Source organism: Mustela nivalis (assembly GCF_964662115.1).
Source record: "Mustela nivalis genome assembly, chromosome: 16".
Taxonomy (NCBI): Eukaryota; Metazoa; Chordata; class Mammalia; order Carnivora; family Mustelidae; genus Mustela; species Mustela nivalis.
The window spans coordinates 19,044,927-19,072,363 of NC_139035.1; the positions used below are offsets into that span (position 1 = coordinate 19,044,927).

The window sequence follows — 27,437 nt, forward strand, 5'->3', positions numbered from 1 at the left end:
TGCTTTAAAATCTTCCTATCGACCCATGACTCAAGGCTATCCATGCGTTGAGGTGGTCTCCAAGAGGATGTGAGCAAATTCATCCCGTAGAGGAACTGTTACTTGTGAATAGCAAAGGATTCTTCTCCTCAACTAAATGGCACCAAAAGGGTTCTCTGAAGTAATCCAACTTTGTATAATTAGAAAGGATGGGTCTTTCACTTTCTCAGCCTCTCTGGAAAAATGCAGGAGCCATAATGTGGATTAATGTATGCTATTGAAAAGGAGGCAGTTTCACAACACAATGAATAAGAAACTGCCTTCGAGGCTGTAACGTTGTTCTCTGTTCTCTTACCATTGTGCTCCTCAGCAAACCCAGGACACTGAAAGAAAAGAAAGCACTTTTCACAAGAGAATGACCTAAATCAGCTTTAATTTCTCAATCTTGGGAACAGAAACCAGAGGGGGGAAGAATGAAGGTTGCTCACGCCTTTTCCTAACAGCACCTCTAAGGAAAAAATAAGCAAGTTTGGACAAGATGGGCCTTTTTCTTTTCTTCCTTTCTTTCCTAAGATGGAATTTTTCTAAGTTTAAGGCGGGGTTTGGTATATTTGTTTGAGGTATGTGTGTGGGGGCAGGGAAGTGTCTTGCTTGGGGAGCATAAAAACAAGAGTTTCCATAAAAACTTTTGTTATGAGAGATGTGAATACTATTGAGAATAATATAACTTAAAGCTTAATATGTATAAATCCATGTCTACATGTAATTAGGCAGTAGTTATTTGACTATTGACGGATTTCTTGTCTTAGAGTCGCAAATAGGATTTCCCTAAATACCAAGATTCCTCATAATTTAGGAAATTAAATTGAAAAGCCAAAATTGTATTAATTTGCCTATGTTTCCTTTAGTTGCTCCCTTGATCGACCACTCCTCCATCCTGTGTACACAAAAAATACACATGCTAACGAAGGTTGCAGAAAGAAATGTTTAAGAAGCTTGGTAGATCCATTGTATACAAAGAATGTTCATTCCTTACAGCTTATCTGAATGATTCATTCTTGACCTTGGCCAGCTAGCCCAATTTTTCCTGAGAAGACGTGGTTTAAAGTGATAGACATTCAAGTTACTAAAATTATTCTATAACTATTTTTATTTCAAACTAACTAAGACTTACCTTCTTTCTACTTAGTCTGAATGAATGTGATAGTATAAAGATTATAAAGCGATTCAAGAAAAATTCCAGTCAAAGAGAAGGGTGGTTGAGATGCTTTTTACTTACTAGATTTGGACCTTGCCTTTGAAACAGAAAGTAAAAAAGAGCCTCTTCTTTTATGGGTGTGGTAGACACTGTTGGTTGCCAATTCTCTTCCTTTTTTCAGGCAGTCATTCCCACCTCTCTTCAAAGCCAGTGTAGCTATGTGACCCAGTTCGGGCCAATAATACATGAGGGGAAATTGGCTCAGGTGGGAGGATGGATTTACTTCTGCCAATAATTTTTATTTCTGATTAAAACAGAGGTGGGGGTTTGATAAAATTGTATGAAGATGTGGTCTTAGAGTTGTAACAGCAATTTTGTTACCATCAGATGACCATCCAAAGATAAACATTCAACACTCAAGGATGTCAGAGTGGAAAGATTTTTTAAAAAAAGAATCTTTAATGGCATCATCGAGACACTTCCCAACCCTGGAACCATTTATCTCCAGATAAATGTACTCTTGGTCACATACTCTCTGACTTGCAGCTGTATGTATCCTGACTAATACAACAAACTTAGCAAAGGAAAGGATTCTTCAGCTAGGGTGCCATTTACCCCATTTGACATCTCTGTGTAAATTAGAAAGATATTTCTTCCTCTAGATGAATTTTAGGTCCCACTTCCTTTGCCAGGTGCCCTGGTCCCATTATCGATTTTGCCCCCTTATGAGATACATGGGAGGGCTGCTTCTGCTCAAAGGACTCGGGTTGACGTTGCCAATTCCAAATAAGGAAGAGAGGGCAATGAGAGTTCCTTCTGTTTTCTGCCACTTGTTGACTTAATTTGATTTTTAACTGAGTGGCTAAATTTCAGGCTGTTGTTATTGCTATTACTTTCCATTTTAAACAATGAATTTGTTTGTAACTCCAAATCCAACATTAAACTGTCCATTATTCAAAAATACAATTCTGGGAAAAATACTAGTTAATATAAAATTCTTTTTTAAGTTCATACTATCATACTTCGGCTAATAATCTGTTAAAATTGGGTTGACAAAGACAATATTGAAGCAGTATATCACTTGCAGTATGAAACTGTGATGGTGCAGATTAATTCTCCTATTCCTCTATTTAAACTACTAGAGGCACTTCTTTTGCATGAGAAAGAGAGGTAGCATGACATAATTTAACTTTCACTTAATGCAAATAAGAAATTTACATACTAGGTCAGCTGGCACTACGCTTTAGCTGGCACTAAATCATCATCATCATTTTTACCCCAAAATTCAAGTTATTAAACAACTTAAGTCAAATTATTTTTCTATGACAATATCTTTCCAGCTATTATTATCATTGCAAAAGCTTAATTTTATCTACATAACTGGTAAAATTATTTAACATAACTACAACAGTAGTTATGCAGGAAAATTATTGCTGTTTTGACTTTAAGACATGCAAATTTACAGGAGTGTGACATGCTTTTCCACTCATTAAATATTATACGCTGTTAATTTAGATATTCACTGGTACAAACTCAGCTAGAAACAAACATTAGGACTAACACCGTATGACAAGATCCAGAATAATCTCATATTAGATGATCATAAAATATAGACACAAGATTTTTAAAATCCTTTTTGAACTTACAGATGCATTTGAAAACTCTGAGATAACGCATTTAAAATGTCTAGGTTGGGCGCCTGGGTGGCTCAGTGGGTTAAGCCGCTGCCTTCAGCTCAGGTCATGATTTCAGGGTCCTGGGATCGAGTCCCGCATCGGGCTCTCTGCTCAGCAGGGAGCCTGCTTCCTCCTCTCTCTCTCTGCTTGCCTCTCTGCCTATTTGTGATCTCTCTCTGTCAAATAAATAAATAAAATCTTTAAAAAAAAAAATGTCTAGGTTGGCAGCTGAATGGACAAAGCCCTCATCATAAGTAAACTCAGATATGACAGAGATGTCAAAACTAGACCAGGGAATAATATATATGATACATAATATATGTAAACATATTTACTTATATATATCATCCATATATTTTACAGATAAGTATACATTTGTATGTTTATAGTTATATATTATATAAAGATATTATATATAAAATATGTAAATAAATATAAACAAAAATAAATATATGTATAAATATATATTTATATATAAGTATATATACAGAGAGAGGAGTCATACAACTCAAGATTTACTATAAAGTTCTAATAATCAAAATAGTATGGAATTGGCAAGAGGAGAGACACATAGATCAATGAAGCAGAAAAACCCTGAAACAGATTCATCAATATATAGTCAACTGATTTTTGACACGGCGCAAAGTCAGTTCAATGGAGAGAGTATGATCTTTCCAACAAATGCTGCTAAAACATTTCAACATAAATATACAGGAAAATGAGGAAAAAAATAACTTTAACACATGTTTCACAACTTAGGCAAAAATCAACTCAAACTGGATCATATACCTGAATATAAAATATAGAACTATCAAGCTTTCAAAAGAAAATACAGAAATTTGCCTCCCCTTGGGTTTGGTAATTAGTTTTTAGATATTTAGATATGATACCACAAGCACAATCCATAAAAGGAAAAAAATGAATAAATTGGATTTACTGAAGTGAAAAACTTTGGTTTTGCAAAAAAAAAAAAAAAAAAAGGTTAAAAGAATGACAAACTATAGAGGTAGAGAAAATATTTGCAAATCACATGTCCAGTAAAGGACTTGTAGCCAGAATATAGAGAACTCTTATAACACAGCAAAGCATAAATAACCCAATTAAAAAAAAAAAAAAAAGATGAGATACTTTTCCAAAGAAAACAATACAAATGGAGAAAAGCATATAGAAAGATGGACTAAGTCATTAATCATTAGGGAAATGCAAATGAAAACCACAATAGATACCTTCATTACAATGGCTAAAAAATTTTTTTTTAACTGACAATTCCAAATGCTGGTCAATACATGGTGCACGACCACTGTCAGTCATTGCTCATGGAAATACAAAATAGTACAGCTAGTTTGGCAGTTTCTCAACAAAGTTAAACATACATTTTTCACATGGGGCAGCAATCTGAGCCCCAGGTAATTATGAAAGTGAACTGAAAACTTGTATATACAGAAAGCTATAAATGAATATTTGTAGAAGTTTTATTCATAATTACCAAAAACTAGAAGCCACTGAGATGTCCTCAGGAGGTGAACAGATTAACAAGTTGCAATATGTCTACGCAGTGGAATATTATTTGGCAATTTAAAAAAATATGAACTTTGGATTCACACAACAACAAAGATGAATCTTAAATGCATTTGCTACGTGAAAGTAACCAAACTGAAAAGACACACTCTACGATTCTATTTATGCAGCATTCTGCAAAAGGCAATACTATAGAGACAGAAAACCCAGATTGGTGGTGGCCAGGAGCTGGGAAGGGTTTGACTGTAAAGAGATGCACAGTTTAGATTTTAGGTGATGAAGGTATTCTGTGTGGTACTGTGGTGGTGGATACACGACCACCTGCATTTGTCAACACCCACAGAATGGTACACTTATTCTAACAAGGTGTAATTTACTATAAAACTAAAAGTGAAATATACTATATGCAAATTTTAAAAATGCATGAGGATGTGGGGGAATACCAGGATAGAATGCAGACTAAGAAATCTACCTGTATTACAAATAGCCTACCTATCTGAAACGGGTGGGGGGAAAGGAGCTGACCTAAGTAACTTTGGAAATGTGTTTGGACTAAAGCAAAAGCTGCTTTACTATAAGGGGTGTAAATTGGTAAATTTGTTCTCACAGGGGTAAAAGTCAGCAATTCTGAAACTACTTTGCATGTATACTAGGGTTGAACAAATAAGTCAATAAATTTTAGCTAATGGAAGCTAGGTTTCTCACTGTCAAAGAAAAAAAAAAAGAAATTACAAATAAGCAGAGAAGGCTAGAATGAATTCTCAGGTTCTAGATTAAATCTGGTGATTACCAGTATGAATTCACTATGAGTGTGTTGTCACAAGTAGAAAGACACAGAAATAAGTATTAATTTGTGCGTATATATATGGGTCTGCAAACATACATTTCCTTGTCTATTTGCCAAAGGGCCTAGAAGCAATGATATACATTAGCCATGAGTGCCCAGACCTTGTTTTCTAAGTATCAAACTCCAATAAAAGAAACAAAGGCTCCTTGAAGAAATGGCTGATTCTGTGACTAGGACAAGGAAAATATGTAAGTTGGAAACTTCTTGTAGTGCCATAAAGAAAGGAAGTGCTCATGAATGGAGGGAGGGAGAGATGGAAGGGGGAGGAAGGGATAGGGTATATTTGGAGGTATCCAAGACTACTAACAAATGTGGTGCCATGCTAGCAGAACTCACAGGAATTACTTGCACTAATGGCTAAAATCTATTACAATGACACAGTAAAATTACACAGTGAACCATTAAGGGGGACTAGGCAGAATCTAGAGAAATCCATCCACAGAATTTCCCTTCCAGCCCAGGATGGGGCAAGCCAGGTGTGCCTCCTTTTTTGGTTGTGACCATGCAGTGGCATGCATTGAAACGTTTCTCCTAGGGAAGCCCATTTGAGATTCGAGATTAGCTTAGGAATTTTATTTGGGACTAGTTGCCATCCTTTGCCTGGCAACTACCAAAATCCCAGTGTCTCAGAAGGAAGCGGGTGTTCAGTGCCTTAAGTGGACAAAAGAACCTCAGCAGTGTAGAGAACTTTTCTTATCAGGGTGGGGAACCTTTCACAGGGCAAGCTCCCAGATGCCATCCAAGGACGACCTTGCAGGCAGACCCTTCTAAACACAGCAGCTTCTAACCTATATTAACTCTTTCTTGTACAGGGCATATGAAAAGGACACAGGAGCCAACCTAAAATTACTCCCAAGGCTGAAATTGGAACAATCCAAACAACAAAATAAATAGTTATAGCATTGGATTATAATTCAAAGAATAAAATAAATGCCGATGAGGTTATACTGATATAAATAAGTAAGGAAAATAAATAAATTAGTTGTGGTAGGCATGTGTAGCTTTCTTTTGTGTGTGTAGCTTTCTTACAGAAGAATTTTAGATAATAAATGTAGAAGGAATCAGGGATATTGAAAATAACCATCAGCACACCACAGTGATAACTGCTGCAGTCAAGATCCCTTAAAATTAGAAACAGAATATATGCACAGCCTCAAAATATCTCACCAAAAGATATTTATTAGTTATTGTAATGGTTGAAACGTTTATGTGCCCACAAATTCTTTGATAATTGTCTTTCTTGGAGGTGAAGCTTAATTCCCTTTTCCTAAAATGAGGATTGGACTTACTGATTTATTCTAACAAACAGCATAGAAAGAGAAAAACAGTAACTTTACAGTAAAGAAGCCTGACAGACACCGTTTTAACCAAATGACCAAAGTTAACATCATCAGTAGTAAGTCATATTGATATCATGTACCCCTCCCTCATGTGATGTGATGAAAAGAGCAGTTTGCCTCTGTGATGTCATTTCCTCAAATCCATAAGCTCAGTCTAGTCATGAGAAAATAACAGAAAAACCTCAATTCAGGGACGTTCTACCAAATACCTGACCAATATTCTTTAAAATTATCAAGGTCATGAACGACAAGGAAAGACAGAGAAACTATCCTGGATTGAAGGGGAACTTAAATGCAATGACTAAATGTAACATAGACTGGATCTGAGAACCAAAAAAAAAAAAAAAAAAAAAGGTCATTGATGGAAAAACTGGCGAAATCAGAGTGAAGTCTGTAGTTTATAGTATTGTACCAATGTTAGTTTCAGTGTCTGTCTTGTACTGTGGTTACGTGACCGGTTGACATTGGCGGAAGCAGGATGAAGGATATCCACGAGCTCTCGGTATATCTCCAACTGTTCTGTAAATCTGAAGTTATTTAAAAAATAAAAATTTCTAATCATTTTGGCTAGCACACACTAGCTGTTAGCTTCTGTTAGTTAATTTACTTAGTAATCATCCCCAGAGGGTGCTAGTGTTAGGAAATCTCTCATTGTCTCTAAGTAAAGTGTGTTTTTTAGGATGAGTGATTTTAGTGGCATTCATAAGCTTGGGAAATTTCATTGCCCTTTAAATGAACAATATCATGATGGAAAGTGACTAGGCAGACAGTTCTAAAAATTACTATTTGGTCAATTTTTGAGTTGCTGGGATACTTTGGTTTTATCGTACAATCTGTGGAAACTGGTTTCTAGAATGCCAGCCTGCATGGTCAAGAACTGGATGTGGGCTGTGACCCCCGAGGCAAGATGAGCTAGCTACACAGCCCCCAAGCAGGCTGTCAACCTCCTGTCCCGCTACCCATGCTTGTGTTCTTGTGGCTGTTTGGAAGTCAATGACCTGGGATGCAGGAATCAAATCAACACTAAAGGCAGAAATATCTAAAAATGGGACAGTATGAAAGTGCGGCCAAGTGTGGGCCTTACTGCTGGTCCTGAAGTCTCTAGATATTACTTCAACAGTAGTCAAGTGAGAAGCTGCCCAAGAGTAAAAGGGTAACCTTGGAATATGGACTTACTATAAGCTGTATTATATTCCTACCTATGCTTCATCCTACAGTAAAATGCTTGTTTTTCTCTAAAAGAGCTTTATAGTTTTACCCTGGCTAAACTCCTTGCTTCAAGGCTTTTGTAAAGCTCCAGTGAAGTAGTTTTTGCTTATTAGTTATGTTTTTACCTACTTCCAGAAGGGATCTAAGATAGCTTATTCACCAAACAATTTTGCTAACCCTAGGCCTCCATTCTTTTCCAGACCATCTGTTCCTCTTCACCGTGAAGTCACAGTACTAAATTTGTGACAGTACAATAATTTCCATGGTAACAGGATGTGGTCTTCACCACTGAATCCTGATTTTACTCTGACCAAGATCAAGCAGCAGGAGGATTGGGGAGTATATGCTGACATTTTCTATTCTTTTTCAAGTTTAGTTTCTCTGAAATTCTTACTTCTGATTCTAAAATCTTAAATTCAGCCTGGATATGTGTTTTTGTATAGTTTACATCTGAAGCATTTGTCCAGGAAATGATCAGATATACAAGTCAAAAAATAATAAGCTGAGAAGTATCACACAAACCTACACACACACAGGATGTATAAACTTGCTCAAAGGTGGGATGGTTAGCAAAGTCTTGGTTTGTAGAGAAGAAAAGAGAACATGGAATCCATTTAAAAGACATGAAACTTCTAAGCTAAGAGATAGCTCTGATGACTGTGATAAGCAGTGGGAGGCAGATGACCTAGCTCCTACTCAACGGTTTCTTTATCTTGCTTAGCACAAGGAAGACATAAAATGGTCTTTCCATGTGAGCTCAGACCTTCCAGCAGGTGATAGATAGGCAGCTTTATTCTTACGAATGACCTATATCGGAATAGTTTGTCCATTTGTTTTAATCTTACACAGCTCAGTTACACAATTTTTCAAGAACTTCTTAGAACATTTGCTCTGCTGTGGAACTGAGTAAAGGGCAAGAACTTTTAAGAGAACTAGTCATTGGAAATCACCAAAAAATACCTCATTGGTGCATTGATCTAGCAATTTTACAGGGCAGGCTGTAACGGGCAAGTACTGTTATATTAAGGCTTTGCTGGACATATTATATAATGTATTATATACATGAGATACATATGTTACATATTATTTATTAGATAGTATATAATAGAGTAAGAGTGTTAACATGTAAGAATATTCCTCCACTTTGGTTTTCTCCCAGCTTCCTTGTTGAGTTGATGGGGTAAGTGGGAGAAAGTAATGGGGGGAAAAGGGTGATAAGGGAATAGAAAGAACTAGAGAAGCTAAAGTGATTTACACTAATTTTTAAAAAGATAAGAAATTACCCACAGTAGAGAAGCTATGGAAGGAAGAGGAAGAGGACACAGGAAGTAGGGTAATGAGAGAGGAGGGAAAGGACTGAAAAGCAAAGAAGGGCTATTTGGACAGCAGCTGCTCTGTGGTGTGGGGCTTTGGGGAAATAAATAAGGATTTTAATTAAATTCTAGTTATGTGGTGTGATTTACTACTTTGCTACTTCTTTAAGACTAGGGTGAAGATAAATGATCTTTCAAAGCTCTTTAAAGATAGGTTTGCGATTATTCTTTTGAATGAGATGAAATGTTTAGATGAACATTACAGATGGAGTAACCCCTAGTTTGGTTTTACTAATATATAATCAGGCTGTCTTGATGAACACAATCAGTGGTGCCACCGCTTACTGTTGTCTCCTACCTTTGGAGAATATGTTGGCCAGAGATGGGTAGCACTCTAATGGCCTGGTTTCTAACTCTAATGAAATTTAATTTTAGCTTTGAAGAATTTGGAATTCAGTTAAGTCAAACATGGAAAGGTATAAAAGTCACTATCATTGCTTCAGGGAGGCCTAAGGCCAAGGCTGAGACCCAATTTTTGAGGCCTAAGGGAAGGCGAGACTGGATTACAGAGAGCATCATGACAACTGAAGGGCAGGATTACACGGACAGGGAGACACTGCATTCAGGTCTGCTCCTATTTGGCACAGACCTCTGTGAGTCTTGCTACAGACTGCAATTGCCTCAGAAAATGCAGAACCTCATGCTGGTACATCTAGGGATAAGGTAATAACAAGTGGTAAGGAAGACCTTGCATGAAGGTCATCATTGCTTTTGATGTCATCATCATTTTCCAAGTATGAACATCATAATGCCAGGATGTGTAATGATTCAGGGGAGGGTCAGGTTACATAAGATGAAGGTGATTATCACAATAGGAACAGAGACCACGAGAAAAGTAGAAAGGATCAGCTCTTCCCAAGTGTCCTACATAACTTTAGTCTATAATGTGTGCTGTGATTTTAAAACTGGGTTCTGTGGGAAGATAATTTTGAGCACATTGCATAATATATATATTTTTTCTTTTGGGGAAATATATACTTGCATGTTATAGGCTCTGAGAAGTCTCACCAAGAAGAAAATCCTGCTTAAACTACTGTTGCTAAAACTTTTTAATCATGAAATACATTATGTTAACAACATCTATAAAGATCCAAAGAGGCTAGCATTATTCAGGACATACATTGATTAATATTGGGGTAAGATGATGTATAGGAAACCATCTTATAACAGATTATATTACTCTTATAGCTCAAAAAAAAAAAAAAAAAAAAAAACCACTGAGGCATGTAAGTATTGTCAACCTATATTCAATTACTGTGACTTTTTTCAAATTAATTACTGTGACTTTTGATCTTCCTGTAATTTCTGTGTACAGCATCACCCTACCATATAGCCAGATGTTTCATAAAAACTAGGTGAGGTTTGTATTTGGTACTCCATCAAGATGCATGCTTTTCTCAATTTCTCCCAATAGCTCAGTTCTTTCATTATGCCTGTTACTATGCAGGAACTCTCATGTGGCAAATATCAAGGGTGTGATCTTTTGGAGGATTGCATGCATCAGAGTTTTTTAACTCCCTCCCACCAAAACCAACCTGTTTCCTCGGTTAACTTTCTGCTAAAGAGAACCTGTGAATAAACCCATCTTGTCACCAGGCTAGCCAGGTTACATACGTGCAGCATTAACGGGGCTTGTTGAAAATATACCTTTACCCTAGAAAAAAAAGTTCAAGGTAGGGGTTTTCAGAACTGGAGCAAGATCGCAGGAGGAAATGTTTTGGGTTAGATGGATCTTTAAAGATTCACAGACTGTACCATTGAGAGTCATTCATGGTCTTTACATGAAGGGGACTCAATCTGTAATCTGATGCTCTACTTGAAGGAGTCATACTGGGGGCACCTGAGTGGCTCAGTTGATTAGGTGTCTGACTCAATCTCAGCTCAGGTCTTGATCTCAGGGTCCTGAGTTCAGGTGCTGGGTGTGCAGCCTACTTAAAATAAATTAAGAAGCCATGCTTGACTGTGTGATGTATTTCTTTTCAAAAGTCCTAGAATTGCTGGTGCAGTGTTTCATTTGTAACATCAAGCATGGGGCAGTATCTTTTTACATTTAATGAATAAATAAATGGCTGTCTGCATGGCTGGGGATTTCTATTTTTATTTTTACTATTTTTTTATTTTAAAGATTTTTTTTTTTTAATTTATTTGACAGAGAGGGAGAGAGAGAGAGATCACAAGTGAGCAGAGAGGCAGGCAGAGGGAGAGAGAGAAGCAGGCTCCTTGCTGAGCAGAGATCCCGATGTGGGGCTCGATCCCAGGACCCTGAGATCATGACCTGAGCTGAAGGCAGAGGCTTAACCCACTGAGCCACCCTCTAATTTTTATTTTTTATTAGATAATACATTCACATGATATAAAGTGCAAAGGGCACAAAAGAGTATAACATTAAAAGCATATTTCTGTCCTTTTTACATCCCTCAGTGATCCCATTTTCTTCAATAAAGGCAATCACTATTATTAATCTCTTAAACATCCTTCCATGATATTCTATGTATTTACAAATATATACAGACATCCATTTTTTCACACAGATATAAGATGGCTACTACAATGTGAGGAAACCTAAATCACACAGAGAAGTTGTGTATAGGTACTCTAACCTGCAGTTCCAGAAGAGTCCAGCCTTTGTCACTGTAGCCTAGACACAGCAGTGGAGAAAAACAAAACAAAAGCCCTAGTCACTCATATGACTACCACTGTCCAAATCTTTTCCTCTGACACACTGAACATCATGAAGCTGAGTCATGCTATCCCTGAATTCCCATCATACAGAATCTGTAAGTATAATAAAATGGTCAATGTTTCATGCCACTACGTTTTAGAGTGATTTGTTACACAGCAACACACAGACAGAATACATTAAAGATGCACCTAATTAGCAAAGTCAGAAAGAGAGAATAGAAGGAATGGTGGAAGATATATTTGGGGAGATGATACTGAGAATTTCCTAAAGTTCTTGAAATGAAAGTGAATATTTGGTGCAAAACAATGAAAATAAAATTCATACCTAGATGTGCTATAGTGAAGATGCCTCACATTAAGGATGAAGAGAAAATTTCAAAAGCCACCAAAGGGAAAACATAGATTACTCATAAAAGAATGCCAATTAGATGCCAGAATTCTCATCAATAACAATAAATACTAGAAGCCACTGTAGTAATATCTCAAAGCATTGAAAGGAGAATAACTGGCATCATAGTTTTCTAACCTAGCTAAGCTATTATGTAAGAATAATGATGAAATAGAGAACTTTTCCTTCAAAGTCGAATTTACTAATCACAAATTATTATTGAATGAATAAAGCATGTATATCAGCGAAGAGTGAATTCAAAATGAAAGTGTGATATTAAACAAATGTTAAGTATAAAAATTGAGAAATTAGATCAATAAATCCAATCACGCATTGATTGTGTGGTACCTGTTTTTTTTTTTTTCTTCAAAGATTTTCTTTATTTGAGAGACAGAAAGTGAGAGAGAGAGCATGAAAGGGAGGACCAGCAGAGGGAGAGGGAGAAGCAGACTCCCGCTGAGCAGGGAGCCTGAGACACAAGGCTCTATCTTAGGACTCCAAGATCATCAAAAGGGCAGACATTCAACTGACTGAGCCACCTAAGCACCCCTATATAGTGCCTGTTTTATGTTATGCTCTAATATATATGGAACTAAAATTTTGATACCAATAACTGCCCAATACATTTAGTAGCTAAAATACAGTCTTATTTATACAGTAAGATAGTTGTATTTAAAAAACTATAAATTGTTAGGAAAATAAATGGTTACATGTTCATTAAGAATTTAAGAGTAGGGCGCCTGGGTGGCTCAGTGGGTTAAGCCGCTGCCTTCGGCTCAGGTCATGATCTCAGGGTCCTGGGATCGAGTCCCGCATCGGGCTCTCTGCTCAGCAGGGAGCCTGCTTCCCTTCCTCTCTCTCTGCCTGCCTCTCTGCCTACTTGTGATCTCGCTCTGTCAAATAAATGAATAAAATCTTAAAAAAAAAAAAAAAGTTAAAAAAAAAAAAGAATTTAAGAGTAGCTGCTTATAGCACAGATAAAATATAATCTGTAGTTTCCAAATCAGCAGAGATAAAAGAAAAGGAATAAAAATAGTTTCCTATCTAACAAAGGCAGGAAAAGCAAACAAACAAACAAACAAAAAACCAAGGAGAAAGCATTGTTAACAAAAAATCAAAAGTACTTGGTAGGAATGACTGAGAATTTCAAGTAGATCATACTCATACAAATTCAACTTCCCAGTTAATAAAGAGACTGTCAGGTTTAAAAAACAAAAACCCAGGTGCATGCTGTTTACAATAAATCTGCCAATAATAAAGTAACAGAAAGGTTGCTAATAAAGAAAATGGGGGCACCTGGGTGACTCAGTGGGTTAAGCTTCTGCGTTCTGTTCAGGTCATGATCTCAGGGTCCTGGGATCGAGCTCTGCATCAGGCTCTCTGCTGAGCAGGGAGCCTGCTTTCCCCCTTCTCTCTGCCTGCCTCTCTGTCTACTTGTGATCTCTGTCTGTCAAATAAATAAAATCTTAAAAAAAGAAAAGAAGTGTGTGAATGTTAACCCAAAAGAAAGTTGGAGTGGAATATCAGTATCAAACAGGATAGTTTAAAGCAAATAAATATTAACAAAGAGACATCACATAATGATTAAAAAAAAAATTACAGGGGCACCTGGGTGGCTCAGTGGGTTAAAGTCTCTGCCTTCGGCTCAGGTCATGATCCCAGGGTCCTGGAATCGAGCCCCACATCGGGCTCTCTGCTCAGCAGGGAGCCTGGTTCCTCCTCTCTCTCTGTGCCTGCCACTCTGCCTACTTGTGATCTCTGTCTGTCCAATAAATAAATAAAATCTTAAAAAAATACATCATATTAAAAATGAAAAAAATTGGGGTGTCTGTACGTCTCAGTGGGTTAAGCCTCTGCCTTCGGCTCAGGTCATGATCTCAGGGTCCTGAGATCGAGCCCCGCATCGGGCTCTCTGCTCAGCAGGGAGCCTGCTTCCCTCTCTCTCTCTCTGCCTGCCTCTCTGCCTACCTGTGATCTCTCTGTCAAATAAATAAAGAAAAATCCTTATTAAAAAAATGAAAATAATTTAAAAAGGTAAAAAATCACCAAGAAGTTCTATCTAGCTAACCCTGTAACTATGAAAGTTTTTAAAAGCAACAGAATTACAGGAAAAAATTAGAAGATCATCAAGTATATTGGGAACTTTAAATATATCTTTATTAGAAACAGATCAATTAAACAAAAATTAAGTTGAAGGGTGCACTATGTTTTTTGTATTAATTTGCCTTAGTGTGCAAATTGTAATTTGCAGCTCATCTTAAGTGGTAGCTTTCTTTCTATCTACTCCACATCAAGTAGTGTAGCCCCCATGGAGATCCCAAGACTTCCAGCCCCTACCCCCAGTCCAGCACTAGGTGTCTCAGGGCTCCTGTTCTTCAGGGATATTGCGGAAGAGAGCAGGAAGGCAGACTGGCACAAGTCTTGACTTCTCTGCTTCCTTCCACTACCGGGGATAAGCAGCAGGTGGTACATTTATTCATTTGTTCATTTTCTTTTTTAAACTCTAGCTCAGGGTGCAAGTCATAGCTCTTCCTAAATCCCAGTTCCACTGTGAGTCTAACTTAAAGGGCCATACTATGTATGGGTGCCATTGCTCTCCATTACTCCAAAGGATTCAAAGTCCCAGCCAATTCCTACCTGCTTTTCAGACCCACATCAGGGCCACAATTCTATCCTCCCTAACCCAGCTAACCCAGCTGTGTAGCTCATTCAATACGGATATCCAGAGAAAATTATCTTGTTAATGAACCCAGAGATGTCTTTAATTAAAAAAAATGTTTTTATGATTGAAGTTTTTGGAGAAGATGTAGGAATTCAAAGCATGAGTTCATAATACTGTTAATTATTTTCCTGTGCCATTGTGGTCTTGCTACTTTCTTTGGCTTTATATAGCAATGGGGATTGAGGTTTTTATTCTATTCTCAAATGCCAGAAAACGATTTAGAATATCTATAAATCTCCTCAGGGTTTCTGGTTTCAGGTGGGAGGCAGAGTACAAAGTCTCCTTGTTTTTTGCTCTTCTCTCTGATTTTCTGTATGCAATTAGAGGAATTTTTTAATATATTCTGGTGCTGAAAGCCTTACTCTTAAATCATCAGTCTTTGTCCTGGATTTTTCATCTACGTGATTTTGTAACCTGAAGTTTTGAAATCTACAGGGGCATGAGATAAGAGAGAGAGGGGTGAGAGTAATGGGAGGGAAACCCCACAATTACAATTTCATTATTATTCTACTAGAAAAGAGATTTCCCCTTCCTGCCCTTGTGTCCTGAAAATCTGTCTTTTCCGGTTTCCTCAGAAGCCATGCTCCTGTCTGCTTGGCCTCTCTTATCTCTTAGTTTTCAATCCTGGATCCTTTCTTGCTGAAGTCTTTCACCTCTTTATAAGACAAAGCCTGTCCTAACTCTCTCATTTTCACAGGCAAGTTTTCTGAAGCCCCTCAAGTAACTCCAATTATCATCTGCATCCTGGTAATTTCTAATCTACAATTCTGGCTTCAATTTCTTGTATTCTCCAGATCCACAAAACTTTTTCAACCCCAGACAACTGAAGTTCAATATGTCTAAAACAAATTCTAATCTTCACATCTACACATCTCTCCAACTGATTTCTTATGTTTTCTATTTCCATTCAGTTTCCCAAGCAGAAACCTGGGATTCTCCTCGATTTCTTCCCCTCCCTCCCTCACATTCAATAAGTGGCCAGGTCTTGTCATTATGTTTCCATTTAAGGAATGTTTATAGCCAATCATTATTAGTATCACTAGAGCTATAACAATATAATGAATCAAAGATGAGGTTAGGCAATAAAATTTTTAAAAATTTATCATTAGATTCAAGGTAAAAAAATAGTTTAAGCAAAGAAAATATGACTCATATTGCCCAATGGAACATAAAATTCGAAAGAATAAAAACTTACAAGAAATTGTTAGATTTAGTTAAAAGGTTCCTTTTGATCTCAGTTACCTGAGATGTAAAAAAGGAATTTCTTCAGAGTATATAGTAGTTTAATAACTGTCTGAACTCTAATGTTTTGTTGTTTTATTTATTCTAATGTAATTTTTAAAAAGATTTTATTTATTTATTTGAGAGAAAGAGTGTGCTCCTGAGGGAGAGGGACAGAGGGAGAGAGAGACAGAGAATCTCAAGTAGACTCTGTGCTGAGCACAGAACCTGATGCAGGGCTCCATCTCATGACCCTGAGATCATCACCTGAGCCAAAATCAAGAGTCAGATGCTTAAATGACCAAGCTACCCAGGCTCCCCTGAATTGTTGTTTTAAATGTTGTTTTCACTCTTCCCTAAATGGGTGAGAGTAGGGTGACATTCCACGTTGCACTAACAGGCCAAATTCAGATGATACTTTTTGTTTTGGAAAATATCAGTCTTTAAAATGCCAATACACAATTTCTTAAAGCGTATACCACCTTCCTTGACTTGGATCATTATATGGAATCCTGTCCAACTGTCACAGGTTATAGGCAGCAAGACCAGACCTGTCCCACTCAGCAAGACGAGATTGTTGAGTCTGGAAGTACAGTCTAGAGATCACCAAGTCCCTTTCCTGTGTTTAACACAGGCTGGGAATCTAATCCCTTCTTAATTATCTCTCGTGGAAAGTAGATTCTCATAGGAAGGTGTCTAAGAACTATTACTACCACTAGGCTGTGTACTTCCTTGCTCACCCATCAATTCTTCCTCCTCCTCCAGACTTTATGGTCTTCTTTTTTCTTTTTCTCTTTCCCTACTCTTGCTTCTTTCTCAATTCAGTTTTCCTGCCTCTCTTTTTCTCACCCATGAATAGAGAAGGAAAAAAAGAAAAAAAAAGGGGGAAAAAAGCACAAATGTTGAGATTCCTGACTGGTGACATTCCAGAGAAATGAGGAAATGTGGTTGTTACATAACTGGGAGGGGTCAGAGGTGTGACCTGACAGTTGAGAGAGGAGAAGAGTAATCTAAAGGTAAAAGAAGGCAGAGGGTTAAGCAAAGGTTTAATTTTTTTTTTTTAAGATTTTATTTATTTATTTGTCAGAGAGAGAGCGAGCGAGAGCGAGCACAGGCAGACAGAGTGGAAGGCAGAGTCAGAGGGAGAAGCAGGCTCCCTGCGGAGCAAGGAGCCCGATGTGGGACTCAATCCCAGGACGCTGGGATCATGACCTGAGCCGAAGGCAGCTGCTTAACCAACTGAGCCACCCAGGCGTCCCAGCAAAGGTTTAATTTTTGATTCTTATTACTTAAAATGATTTTTCTGTGAGTCCCATCTAGGGCATTCCATCTTTCTCAGGCAGTGATGGTTCCCATGAGACCCCAAATTACTGAAGCTGGTCAGCAATGATACAATCAAAGACCATCATCCCCATCAGTTTTTGTTTGTATGAAAGTATCAGCACCTGAGAGTGCATAAGGGTGAGCCTTAGGAAATGCCTAAGGAATTGTGGATAATAAGATCTTTTTTCAAATCACCAGGATGTGAGAAGCTATTACATTTATCTTTCATCTATCTCCTTTTCAATTTCCAATGTCACTTTTGAACTACTGTAATGTGGTGGATAGCTCAGCCATTCTTTAAAAACAATGATGAAAAATGAAACTCCTAACAATAATCACAACAACCACCACCTAATCTACTTTACTCTTTGGTTGGTGGGAGATGTTGAAAAATTACAAGAAATAAAGCCACCCATAAACAGTTCATCTCACAGAAGCAATTGCTATTAGTATTTTACTGTATTTCTGACCATTTTTCTATGCAACTCTATTCTGTGGTTATACTTCACATATACAGTTTTGTATCTTTCAGATATACTTTGGTCTCAAATGCTTTTGGCTACAGTTTTCCATTACTTTTCCGGACAGTTGAATTATATGTATTACTAGAATAGAATTTGAAACAGTAAACTCTGCAAAATCTCATTCTGAGGGTCTTTGTAGTTGACAGGGACACTTACGTGGATTATCTGCTTGTATGCCTACACTTGATCTTATGGTGGAATGGCTCCAAAGACCTCTACCACACATTCATCTATAATATAACTGCTCTTTTCCTTAACTGTCTTCTGAACTTCAAACTCTGACCGCAAGACTATTGTTCTCCAGCTCTATCCCAGTGATGAGCGTATGATCCAACACACAGAAAATTCTCAATATGGTGGTTTGTTTTTTTTTTTTTCTTATTTGAGAGAAAGACAGAGAGAGAGAGAGCTCACAAGCAAGGGCAGAGGCAGCGGGAGAAGCAGATACCCTGCTGAACAGGAAGCCTGCCATGCGGTTCAATCCCAGGACCCTGAGATCATGACCTGAGGTGAAGGCAGACACTTAAGTGACTGAGCCACCTAGAAGCCCCATCAATATGTTTCTGAAGATTTAATGAATGAAAGAATAAATAACTAAACACTAAAATTCTAGAGGAGCCATAACATAACAAACTGTCTCCTTAGTATCTGGATATATCCAGATTAAGGTTTCCAGAAGTGAAGTACTGGTTTAGATTCAGGTTTGTCTTGAAAGAACAGTGAAAGATAAGAACTGATCATCAGCTGAACATTCCTCATAGACCCAAAACTCATAACTCCACCTAAGATTCCCATTTTGCTTTAATGCTAAAATCTGGCTGTCCCACAAATACTCACAAAATTAATTTTGACTTCTTGCTATAGCTAATAACTTCCTGTAACATCTAGGCCACTGCTGCTTACATTTTAGAAATAGTGCATTCTAATATTTGGCTGCACTATAGGCCTGATTCCACCACAGGACCATTGTTAAAACACGAAAACGATGCATGTCCTCTTGGACAAAGGAGTGGATCTCTTGGGGGAGGAGAGGTATATAACAGAAAGCTTTCAGCCAATGGTTGAGAGAGTGAGAGAGTGAGCCAGAGAGCCCTTCCAAAGATGTCCGTTTGAAAGAGGGCTGGGGAAAGCATAAGCAGTTGGTTTTGCTCCTTATTAGCCTCCTTATCCTCTTCAGCTTTGGCAGATCTTGGATCTCATCTCATTCCAACATAAAACTGCTAATGAACTGAGACATCCTCTGTAAGTAGATGAAAGCTGTTTTCCCTGTTGGCAATTTATACTTGGTCATATGATACAACTGGTCATATGATTTCGAGGCAGTGTGCTAGTTCGTTTCTCTCTACAAAAGTGATTCTACTTTTTTTTTTTTTAATGAGTCTAACCCACATTAATTAGAGTATGAAGTTGAGTGAGTAACAGCAGCACCACCTGCTGAGTGCCTACAAGGTGCCAGGGACTGCTAGGTAGGATACATACACTATCTAACTGAACTTGGAGAATCTGCCTCCAGAAACAATTTAAATCTACCATTTACTGTGAAATTGCGTGTGGCCCTTTCCATAACAAACTTACATTCAATTTATTTAGCCCTATCCCATCACAGGAGGAAAACCAAACCAAACCAAAACAGTAATGCCCAAAATCTATAGATACTTTTCTGGTGAGAGACACAAAGGGCACTGAGTTTTCCATGCTATACACCGATTCCATTTTCTTTCTGAATTTTTAGATCTAATTTTTCTCTCCTATTTACCAATTGGTTAATAGCTTCTTCTCTCTCCTGCCATCCAGCAGTGTTTTTTTTTAATTTTGTCTCACAACGAAAGGGTTGGCTGTTTTCCCTATTCTCAAATCAGACAAAAGTTAAATAAAAATGATTTGGATATTGAAGACTTTTTTCCTATGTTGAAGTATGAGTGGCCGAGATAATTGATGGGTTTTCCATAATCATGTAAGTATGCTCTTTACTCATTGCCCAAGTAAATTTCATTTAATTAAAACTTTCATCTTGTTAAATATCATAGCGGATTTCAATTCCGCAGATGGGTTGAAGTTCTTTTCTTATTGCTTAGGGATTGCTTTTATATTCCATTGTCAGGAACATAAGTCATGGTCCAGATTTCTATTTTTCTATTTTTTTGTTTCTATTTTTTACCCAAGATTAACTGATTCAACAAACATTTATTGAGCCCCCCCCTTGTATCAGGCACCCTATTAGGAGAGTGAGCAAAGCCGTCCCTGTGTCTGCCCTTACAGAGTTTACAGCCAATTGGAGGTAACACTGAACAAAAAGAATTAGAAATATGACAAATGCCATGAAGAAGGGAAGGGTACCAGGGGAATATGTAATAGATATAGCTAATCTAGCTTGATTGGGGTTGGGGGTGGGTAGAGATGATTTCTCCAAAGAAGATGAAATTTAGGCTTGAAGCAAGAGAAGGGAGAAGAGTGGTCCAGGAGAAATAAGGGAACAGCTGTGTCAAGTCTGTGTAGAAAGGAAGGCTACCTACTGAAGAACCTAAGAGGAGGTCAATGTGGCAAGAGTGGTGTTGCCAGGAAACGTTAGAGAAGAGGCAGGCAAGGACCAGATCATATACGTCATCCTAAGGATTGGAAACTTTATTCGAAGGGTAATGAAAAACCAATGGAGAATTTAAGCCAGGAAATAAAAGTTCTTAAAAAGTTTAATATGACGGGGCACCTGGGTGGCTCAGTGGATTAAAGCCTCTGCCTTCGGCTCAGGTCATGATCCCAGGGTCCTGGGATCGAGCCCCACGTCGGGCTCCCTGCTCAGCAAAGAGTCTGCTTCCCTTCTTCTCTCTCTGCCTGCCTCTCTGCCTACTTGTAATCTCTGTCTGTCAAATAAATAAATAAATAAATCTTAAAAAAAAAAAAAGTTTAATATGACTAAAATGTAGAATATAAAAATATATTAACTTACTGTTTAATTTGTTCTGGAATGTGCTCTTATATCTAGTAATCCAATGATATTAAGAAATTTTTTTATTACTACAGGACAAACTTATTATATTTCTGATATGTAGAATTTTTCTAAGAATGGAAAAGACCCTAGAATAGTTAAGCAAAGCCGAACAGCGCTTGGGTGGGTATATATCCTTAGTATATCTTTTTTTTTTTTTTAAGATTATTTATTTATTTATTTGACAGACAGAGACCACAAGTAGGCAGAGAGGCAGGCAGAGAGAGGAAGAGAAGTAGGTTCCCTGCTGAGCAGAGAGCCCGATGCAGGGCTCGATCCCAGGACCCTGGGATCATGACCTGAGACGTAGGCGTCCCTATCCTTATATCTTGAAGTGATGAACTTACATCCTGAGTTTATTTGCTTTACATCTATATCATATCTTAATTTGAATTTCAGATAGAGGTGGTAAAATACTAAAGACAGGAAGAGGAAGAAGGTGTGCGTGTGCGTATGTGTGCACATGTAGTTTCCCAGGGTTCTGAAGAAGAGCAAATGACAATATTGTTTCACATTCTCTGTTCTCAATATTAGTCTTATATAAATTAGGAAATTAGGAAAGTGCAGACTATAAAATATTAATTTTTTTTTCTTTTAGTTGGGTGTTCTAAGAAAAAAAATGGCAGCTTCTGGGTAATACAACAGATTTTGATATGAAACATATTGATTTCATACAGGGACACCAAGATGGTGTCAGAAGTATTGTCCTTTGAGTAGTAAAGATATCCATGAACAGTAAGGCCCTTGGACAATATAGACTGTTAAGAGGCTAAGGTTTTAATTTTCCTTTTTTTTTTTTTTAATACTCCTCAATTTTCCCTATGAGCATTTCTTGTTTTCTCCAGATGGTCTATGTCCATTAAATTAGCAGATAAGATTTTAAGGTGTGATTCTTTCCCAAAGGTATTTTCTAATTGGGAATTGGGAAAAATTCTTGAAGATTAATAAGGTTTCCTTCTGGTGCCTGGATGGCTCAGAGGGTTAACCCTCTGCCTTCAGCTCAGGTCATGATCCCAGGGTCCTGGGATTGAGCCCTGCATCGGGCTCTCTGCTCAGTGAGGAGCCTGCTTTCCCTTTTCTCTCTCTGCCTGCCTCTCTGCCTACTTGTGATCTCTCCCTCTCTCTTTCTCTCTGTCAAATTAAAAAAAAAAAAAAAAGTTTCCCTTAGTAAATATTAGGAATGGAAAAGGAGAATGAGCTCTGACCACCATTCTCTGTTACCTCACTGCCTTCCAAACCACAAGTTTCTTCTCTAGCATCTCGGGCTATAAGACTTCCTGACTGTTCTTCAGGCTCAACGACTCCTGCTCAGGAGTGAATGAATATATACTTGGCAAACTGAGAAAGGCTGCTGACCCTTGGCCTAAGAAATCTTGAGCAATAGGAGACCTGAGTTTAAATGTCAATTTGTATCTGACTCATTATTTGAAGAGAATGAATCATTCTTTTGGTTAAATCATTCAGCTCCATGGCCTGAGGTATGTTACTGAAGACAGTACCAACTGGCTTCACATACACTGTATACTTGAATACTGCAGTTGATAAATCACTCTACTCATCAAAATAGAAACACATGTATTAAGTACCTAATTGTGCACCTGATTTGGACACATTCAGAATATGTAGGCTAAATATTAAAATAAATTAGTGTTTGTTATGATTTCATGGGTCAGGTGAGATGTCTGTTATTATAAAAAAAGGGAGGAGGCTTCCTATGTATTAATTATCAGGTTACCAAAGCTCTGGGTAAATTTGGTAGGAATGTTAATAGCAGCTTCTCAGCAAGTACTTGCTGTGTGGTTGAAAGTTGGATACTTTGTTTACTTGGGCCAAAATGCAGTTACATAAGGCTTTTTTTTTTTTTTTTAAAGATTTTATTTATTTGACAGAATGAGAGAGAGGGGGAGCACAAGCAGGGGGAGTGGAGGAGGGAGAAGCAGGCTTCCTGGGGAGCAGAGAGCCCAATGATGGGCTCAATCCCAGGACTTTGGGATCACAACCTGAGCCAAAGGCAGACGCTGAACCAACTAAGCCATCTAGGTGCCCCATATTAGGCTATTTTTAGTGATAAAAAGTTATTTAAAAGTTGCAACCCTCCAGAATCTGACCTACAATGTCCTGATATTGTATTCTTTTTGTTGTTGTTTTTGTTAAAGATTTTATTTGAGAGAGAGAGAGAGAGAGAGAGTGCATGTGAGTGCACAAGCAGGGGTAGTGGCAGAGGGAGAGGGAGCAGCAGGCTCCCTATATGGGGTTTGATCCTAGGACCCCAGGACCATGACCTGAACTGAGGGCAGATGCTTAACTGACTGAGCCACCCAGGTGCCCCCTGGTATTGTATTCTTTTCTGTGGTCAAAGTCATGGATAAGGAAATCTTTTTTTTAGCACTGAATAAGAATAGATTTGGGTGTGTGGTCAGACCTATGAGTATAACAAAGAATAGATAAGCTACCATTTTAAAACAACAATTTTAAGACACTGTAGTTCTATTCCTTTTAGCTTGATATAAAAGAGTAAGAGGGCAAAAGGAAAATGAACACTTATCAAGTACCAGTGTTATATGTCAGTTATACTTAGTCATATACATCATCATTAAAGTTCACAGGAAGCCTGAAAAGGTAATGTTTCGCTATTGGTCAAGGAAGAAGCTGAAGATTAGAGACTGGGAGGGCAGAGCTGGAATGCACACTCAGGTCTGCTGGCTCATAATCTTTCCACAAAATCACTTAGCCACAAACAAAAATACCCTTAAAATCAGGTAGGATTAGACAAAGTAAGAGTTTCTCTTCAAAAAATTTTTTTTTCCATTTAGATGTAATTTATATCTGCAAGGGAAAAAAAGTGAGTAAAAGCGATTGCATAAGGATGCTTGTATTCTACAAGTCTTTTGATGGGGAGGCAGTAGAAAGAGGTGAGAATGGTAAATGTACATTAAGCAATAAGTAAATTCTGGGTATTCTGAGTTTTACTGATTTTCCAAAAGTTATTTTCAGGATTGGCATTGATGTTACTCTTCTACCTAGTTTGTAGGGACACGGTGAAACTATTGACAAATTCTATACAATTCTTAGGGAAGACTGCTATAAAATATAAAGATTATTTGTATTTTTGTGTACCTAAAGTACTTTGTTCTTACCTTAATTACTGCACCCACCATACAGCATTCTTATCACTTCTCTGCTCTTTGCTCTCTCTACAAGAATGTGGGTTTCTCCAAGACAGGGATCATGTTTTCTTCACCATGGTATCCATAGTAACCTGGACAGTGCCTGAAATATAATGTTTAGTAAATGTTTATAGAAAAAAACAACGAAAGGATTCATCTTTCTGATCCCAGTTTCCTCGTTTCTGAAATGAGAAGATAGTAAATTCTCCTAGATCCCTTGCCAGGAGTGTCATGACATTTGCTCCAATACTGTCTATTGGAGTTGTAAGCCACAGACAGAAAAGGTGTTATTGTGATGATTACTATGGGAGTAATTTTTTTTTTTTAACCTAACATAAAATTTGTATTCTGGCTAAAATCTTTTTAAAAGATCTAATACATTTCAGGAAAGAGATTCAGGGTATTTTAGGAACTAGGTGGCAGTCGTCTCCATCCTTGGGCTCGAGAGTTGAAGGAAAAGAAGTATCCACACCAGAGATGAGAACAATCTTTCGCTAGGTGGCTCTCTTTTCCGTGAGTGGGTGGCGCGTCGGTGCAGGGAGGGATGACAGGGGGGCATTGTACAGCTGCAATCACCACGCTTCACACCACATCACAGGAGGCTATGGCAGCAGGAGGGACAGGGCATAGTTCCGGTTCTGTGTCATTAATGATAATCTTCTTGGGATTTATTTCAGAGTAGCCTGTCCTTTCGTTTTCCTCCAAACCTGTATACGTGAGGTTCCAAACAGACATTGGTCTACTCTTGTAACAGGTGTGGTCTCACGGAAGGATCTGGAAAGTGCCTCTTTCTAGCATGGAAGACAGCAGGAAGCAGTTTCCCAAACCCAGCCAAACCAGAACAGCCCATTAAAATGCTGATTTTAACTGTCTAGTGTGGGCTGCGTTCCGCGGGTCGGGTGGGGGTTCTACGGTTATACATCCTGAAGTGCTTGGGTATACAGATCGAAAATAGGATTTGTAAACTGTCCAATAAGTCCTTTAAGCCATGCGAATGACCACCACTTCTCACACTCCACAGTATTATTGACCCTATTCTTTATTTCTGCTTTTTAGCCCCAAACCTGACACAAAACACACCTAATGCTTTCAAAAAGATGGGTTTGAAGAATGAAAATCCTTTTCCTCAATGTCTTTCCTCGGAAGCTCCCGTCAGCCTCTAGGTTCTCGTTGATACTATTTTACCCCACGTTTTTCTCTCGGACCCAGGAGATACAGAGTGACGAGTTCCGAAACGCTGCGGACCCATCAGAGAAGTCTGCAGAGGGAGGAACCGGGAGGTCGGCCTCGGGTAACCCAGTGGGACCCCCACTGCGGGGTGCCTCCGAGAGGGACGGCAGTCGTGGGCGTTTCACCACGTCCCTGGCTCTAAATGCTGGAAAACCTCGCCAAGTGTGCTAGGATGTGTTCCCACACGCACTCGCGCGGCCTCCCCGCAGCAGGAGGTGGCGCGGTCGCCGAGGGCGAGCGGGCGGCGGTTCGGAGGATTTCGGCAAGGGGTCGACCCGCCGGCAAAAGTCCGAGGTCTCTCCCGGCAGGAGAGGAATCTGGGTCGTCGTGTGCCGTTCTCCTCCCTCAGGGACCCCGTCCTGGCGGGATCCCGCCTCTCCCAGCCCGAGGCAGTCCTGGGGAAACCCCTCTCCCGCCTCGCAGCTTCGCGCCGCGACCTCGCCCCGCCGCCTCGCCCTCGGCGCTCCCGTCCGCAGCTCGCGGGCCTTCAGGCCGGGCGTCTTCCTCCAAGGCCCGCCCCTCTTCACGCCCGGCGCTGAGAGGAAACTGGAGGTGGTTCCCGCCCGCAGGCGGGTGGAAAAGCCCACGGTGAATGCCTCGGGGTCCCCCATTGTTGCGGGCAGGGGAAAGGGAAGAGGAAATGAACTTCACCGCCCAGGAGATCACCCGGATTCCCAACCTGGGGGAGGCTTTCAGGCGGAAGGGAAGCCAAGGGGGAACCCTGGGCACTTTCCCCGGAATCCGTTCGCCAAGGGAGGGTCACCCGGTCCGCACACAGTGGTTACTATGACAATACAACCACAGCCTCCAGTTGCCATGGCAGCTGCTGATCCAATCCGATTGGTTTCCTTTCTCTTCCTCCCCGGGCTCCACCCCATCCCCTTCAACAGTCTCCAGGCGTGCTGGAGGTGGGGCCCCCAGAAAAGGGGAGGGGGTCCTTAGCGTCACTCTCTGGGCCGCGAGGGAAGACTAGAGTTGAGGGACTGGCGGGCGGAACTGTAGGAGGAAGGGGCAGCGTTTCCGGTAGGGAAAAGTGGAGGAGTGGAAAAAGGAAGCGAGAAATCGGGTGGAGTGGAAAGACGGGGGAAGACTTTGAGTGTAACTCCTGGTTCATTTGGGCTCGATGTTCCCGGTGAGGCTGGGGTTGCCCCCTCGCGCGGGAGAGGGGTGGATTAGCCGGAAGCCGCCGAACGCCTCCAGCAGGCCGCTCAGCAGCCGCACAGGGGCCTCACAGCTAGCCGATCCCAAAAGGGAGCGCTACAGAGAGGCAGAAGTCACCCGGAGGGACGGGCGCCACTGAAATCTCGCGAGAGGGACCTCCACTTCCTTCCTCTGCTTCTCCCTCCTCTTTCCCCCCGCCCCCTTCCCTTCTCCCTCCCCCTCCCCCCTCCCGGGTCGGAGTGTCCCTGCGCCCCACGGGCCAGAGCAGCGGCGAGAGCAGCTTTCCCCGCTCCCTCCCCCTCGCCTCACTCACCCCCACCCCCCCGCCGAGCGAGGAGGAGCCGGAGGAGAGGAAGATGGCGGCGGCCGCCAGCACCCGCGGTGCCGCGGGGCCGCTTCGAGGAGCCTGAGAGACCCACAGAGGCTTCGCGGGAAGACGCGGCGGCGGAGGATGAGCCTGCAGAGCGCGCAGTATCTCCGGTGAGTGCAGAGGTCGGCCCCGTACGTGGGGAGAGCTGGTCGAGGGTTGGGGCACGGAGCAACAGCCACAGAGGTGGTGTGTCGGGGTGGCGGGGGAGTTGCTGTGTCCTCTCCTTCCCCGGCGGGGAGGCGGGGGCTGCGAGGGGGTCCGCGGGAGGGGGCGGGGCGGGCACACTCTCGGGTGCCTAGCCCCCTCCTGCCGGGCTGAGTTCCAGCGTAGCCTGCTAGTCCTGGTGCCGGGAAGGAGGTTAGGGAAGCGTGAGAATGTGTGTGCGCGCGCGCCCCCAGGGTCGCAGGCTCGCTGGCGGGGGACGTGGGTGGGGGAGGGGGGAGAAGGTGGCGGCGACCCCGAGTGGAGGTGGGCGTGGAGTCTGATCCCGGTGGTGGGGGTAACATTGTGTGGTGTAGGGTGTGGG

The 27,437-nt window shown here is 40.2% G+C and overlaps 2 protein-coding genes across 44 annotated transcripts in view; one reads left to right on the forward strand and one right to left on the reverse strand.

The window, feature by feature from the left end:
* Positions 1-252: 252 nt before the first annotated feature.
* Positions 253-25,991, reverse strand: LOC309849898 (uncharacterized protein; the record flags this gene model as incomplete). Of its 2 annotated transcripts, XR_014303978.1 has the most annotated exons (4): positions 253-362; positions 24,121-24,253; positions 25,231-25,408; positions 25,571-25,991. XR_014303978.1 is itself a non-coding variant. In XM_082702940.1 (2 exons), the coding sequence occupies 2 exons, from the start codon at positions 25,989-25,991 to the stop codon at positions 25,332-25,334; spliced, it is 498 nt and encodes a 165-aa protein (XP_082559066.1). In that variant the 3' UTR covers positions 25,014-25,331. The 2 variants fall into 2 exon arrangements, 1 of the variants encoding a protein (XP_082559066.1); XM_082702940.1 differs by lacking the exons at positions 253-362; positions 24,121-24,253 and having other exon boundaries at positions 25,014-25,408.
* Positions 25,808-27,437, forward strand: part of SMG7 (SMG7 nonsense mediated mRNA decay factor) — a 92,150-nt gene continuing 90,520 nt past the window's right edge. For 12 of the 42 annotated variants that reach the window (XM_082702899.1, XM_082702905.1, XM_082702895.1 and 9 more), the window contains exon 1: positions 26,297-27,021. Coding sequence is in view for 14 of the 42 variants with exons in the window: in XM_082702905.1 (XP_082559031.1) it covers positions 26,993-27,021 (29 nt within the window). In the remaining 28 variants the exon portion in view is untranslated. Of the gene's footprint in view, positions 27,022-27,437 lie in introns of all 42 variants that reach the window. The other 30 variants (XM_082702883.1, XM_082702885.1, XM_082702916.1 and 27 more) reach the window with 10 other exon arrangements.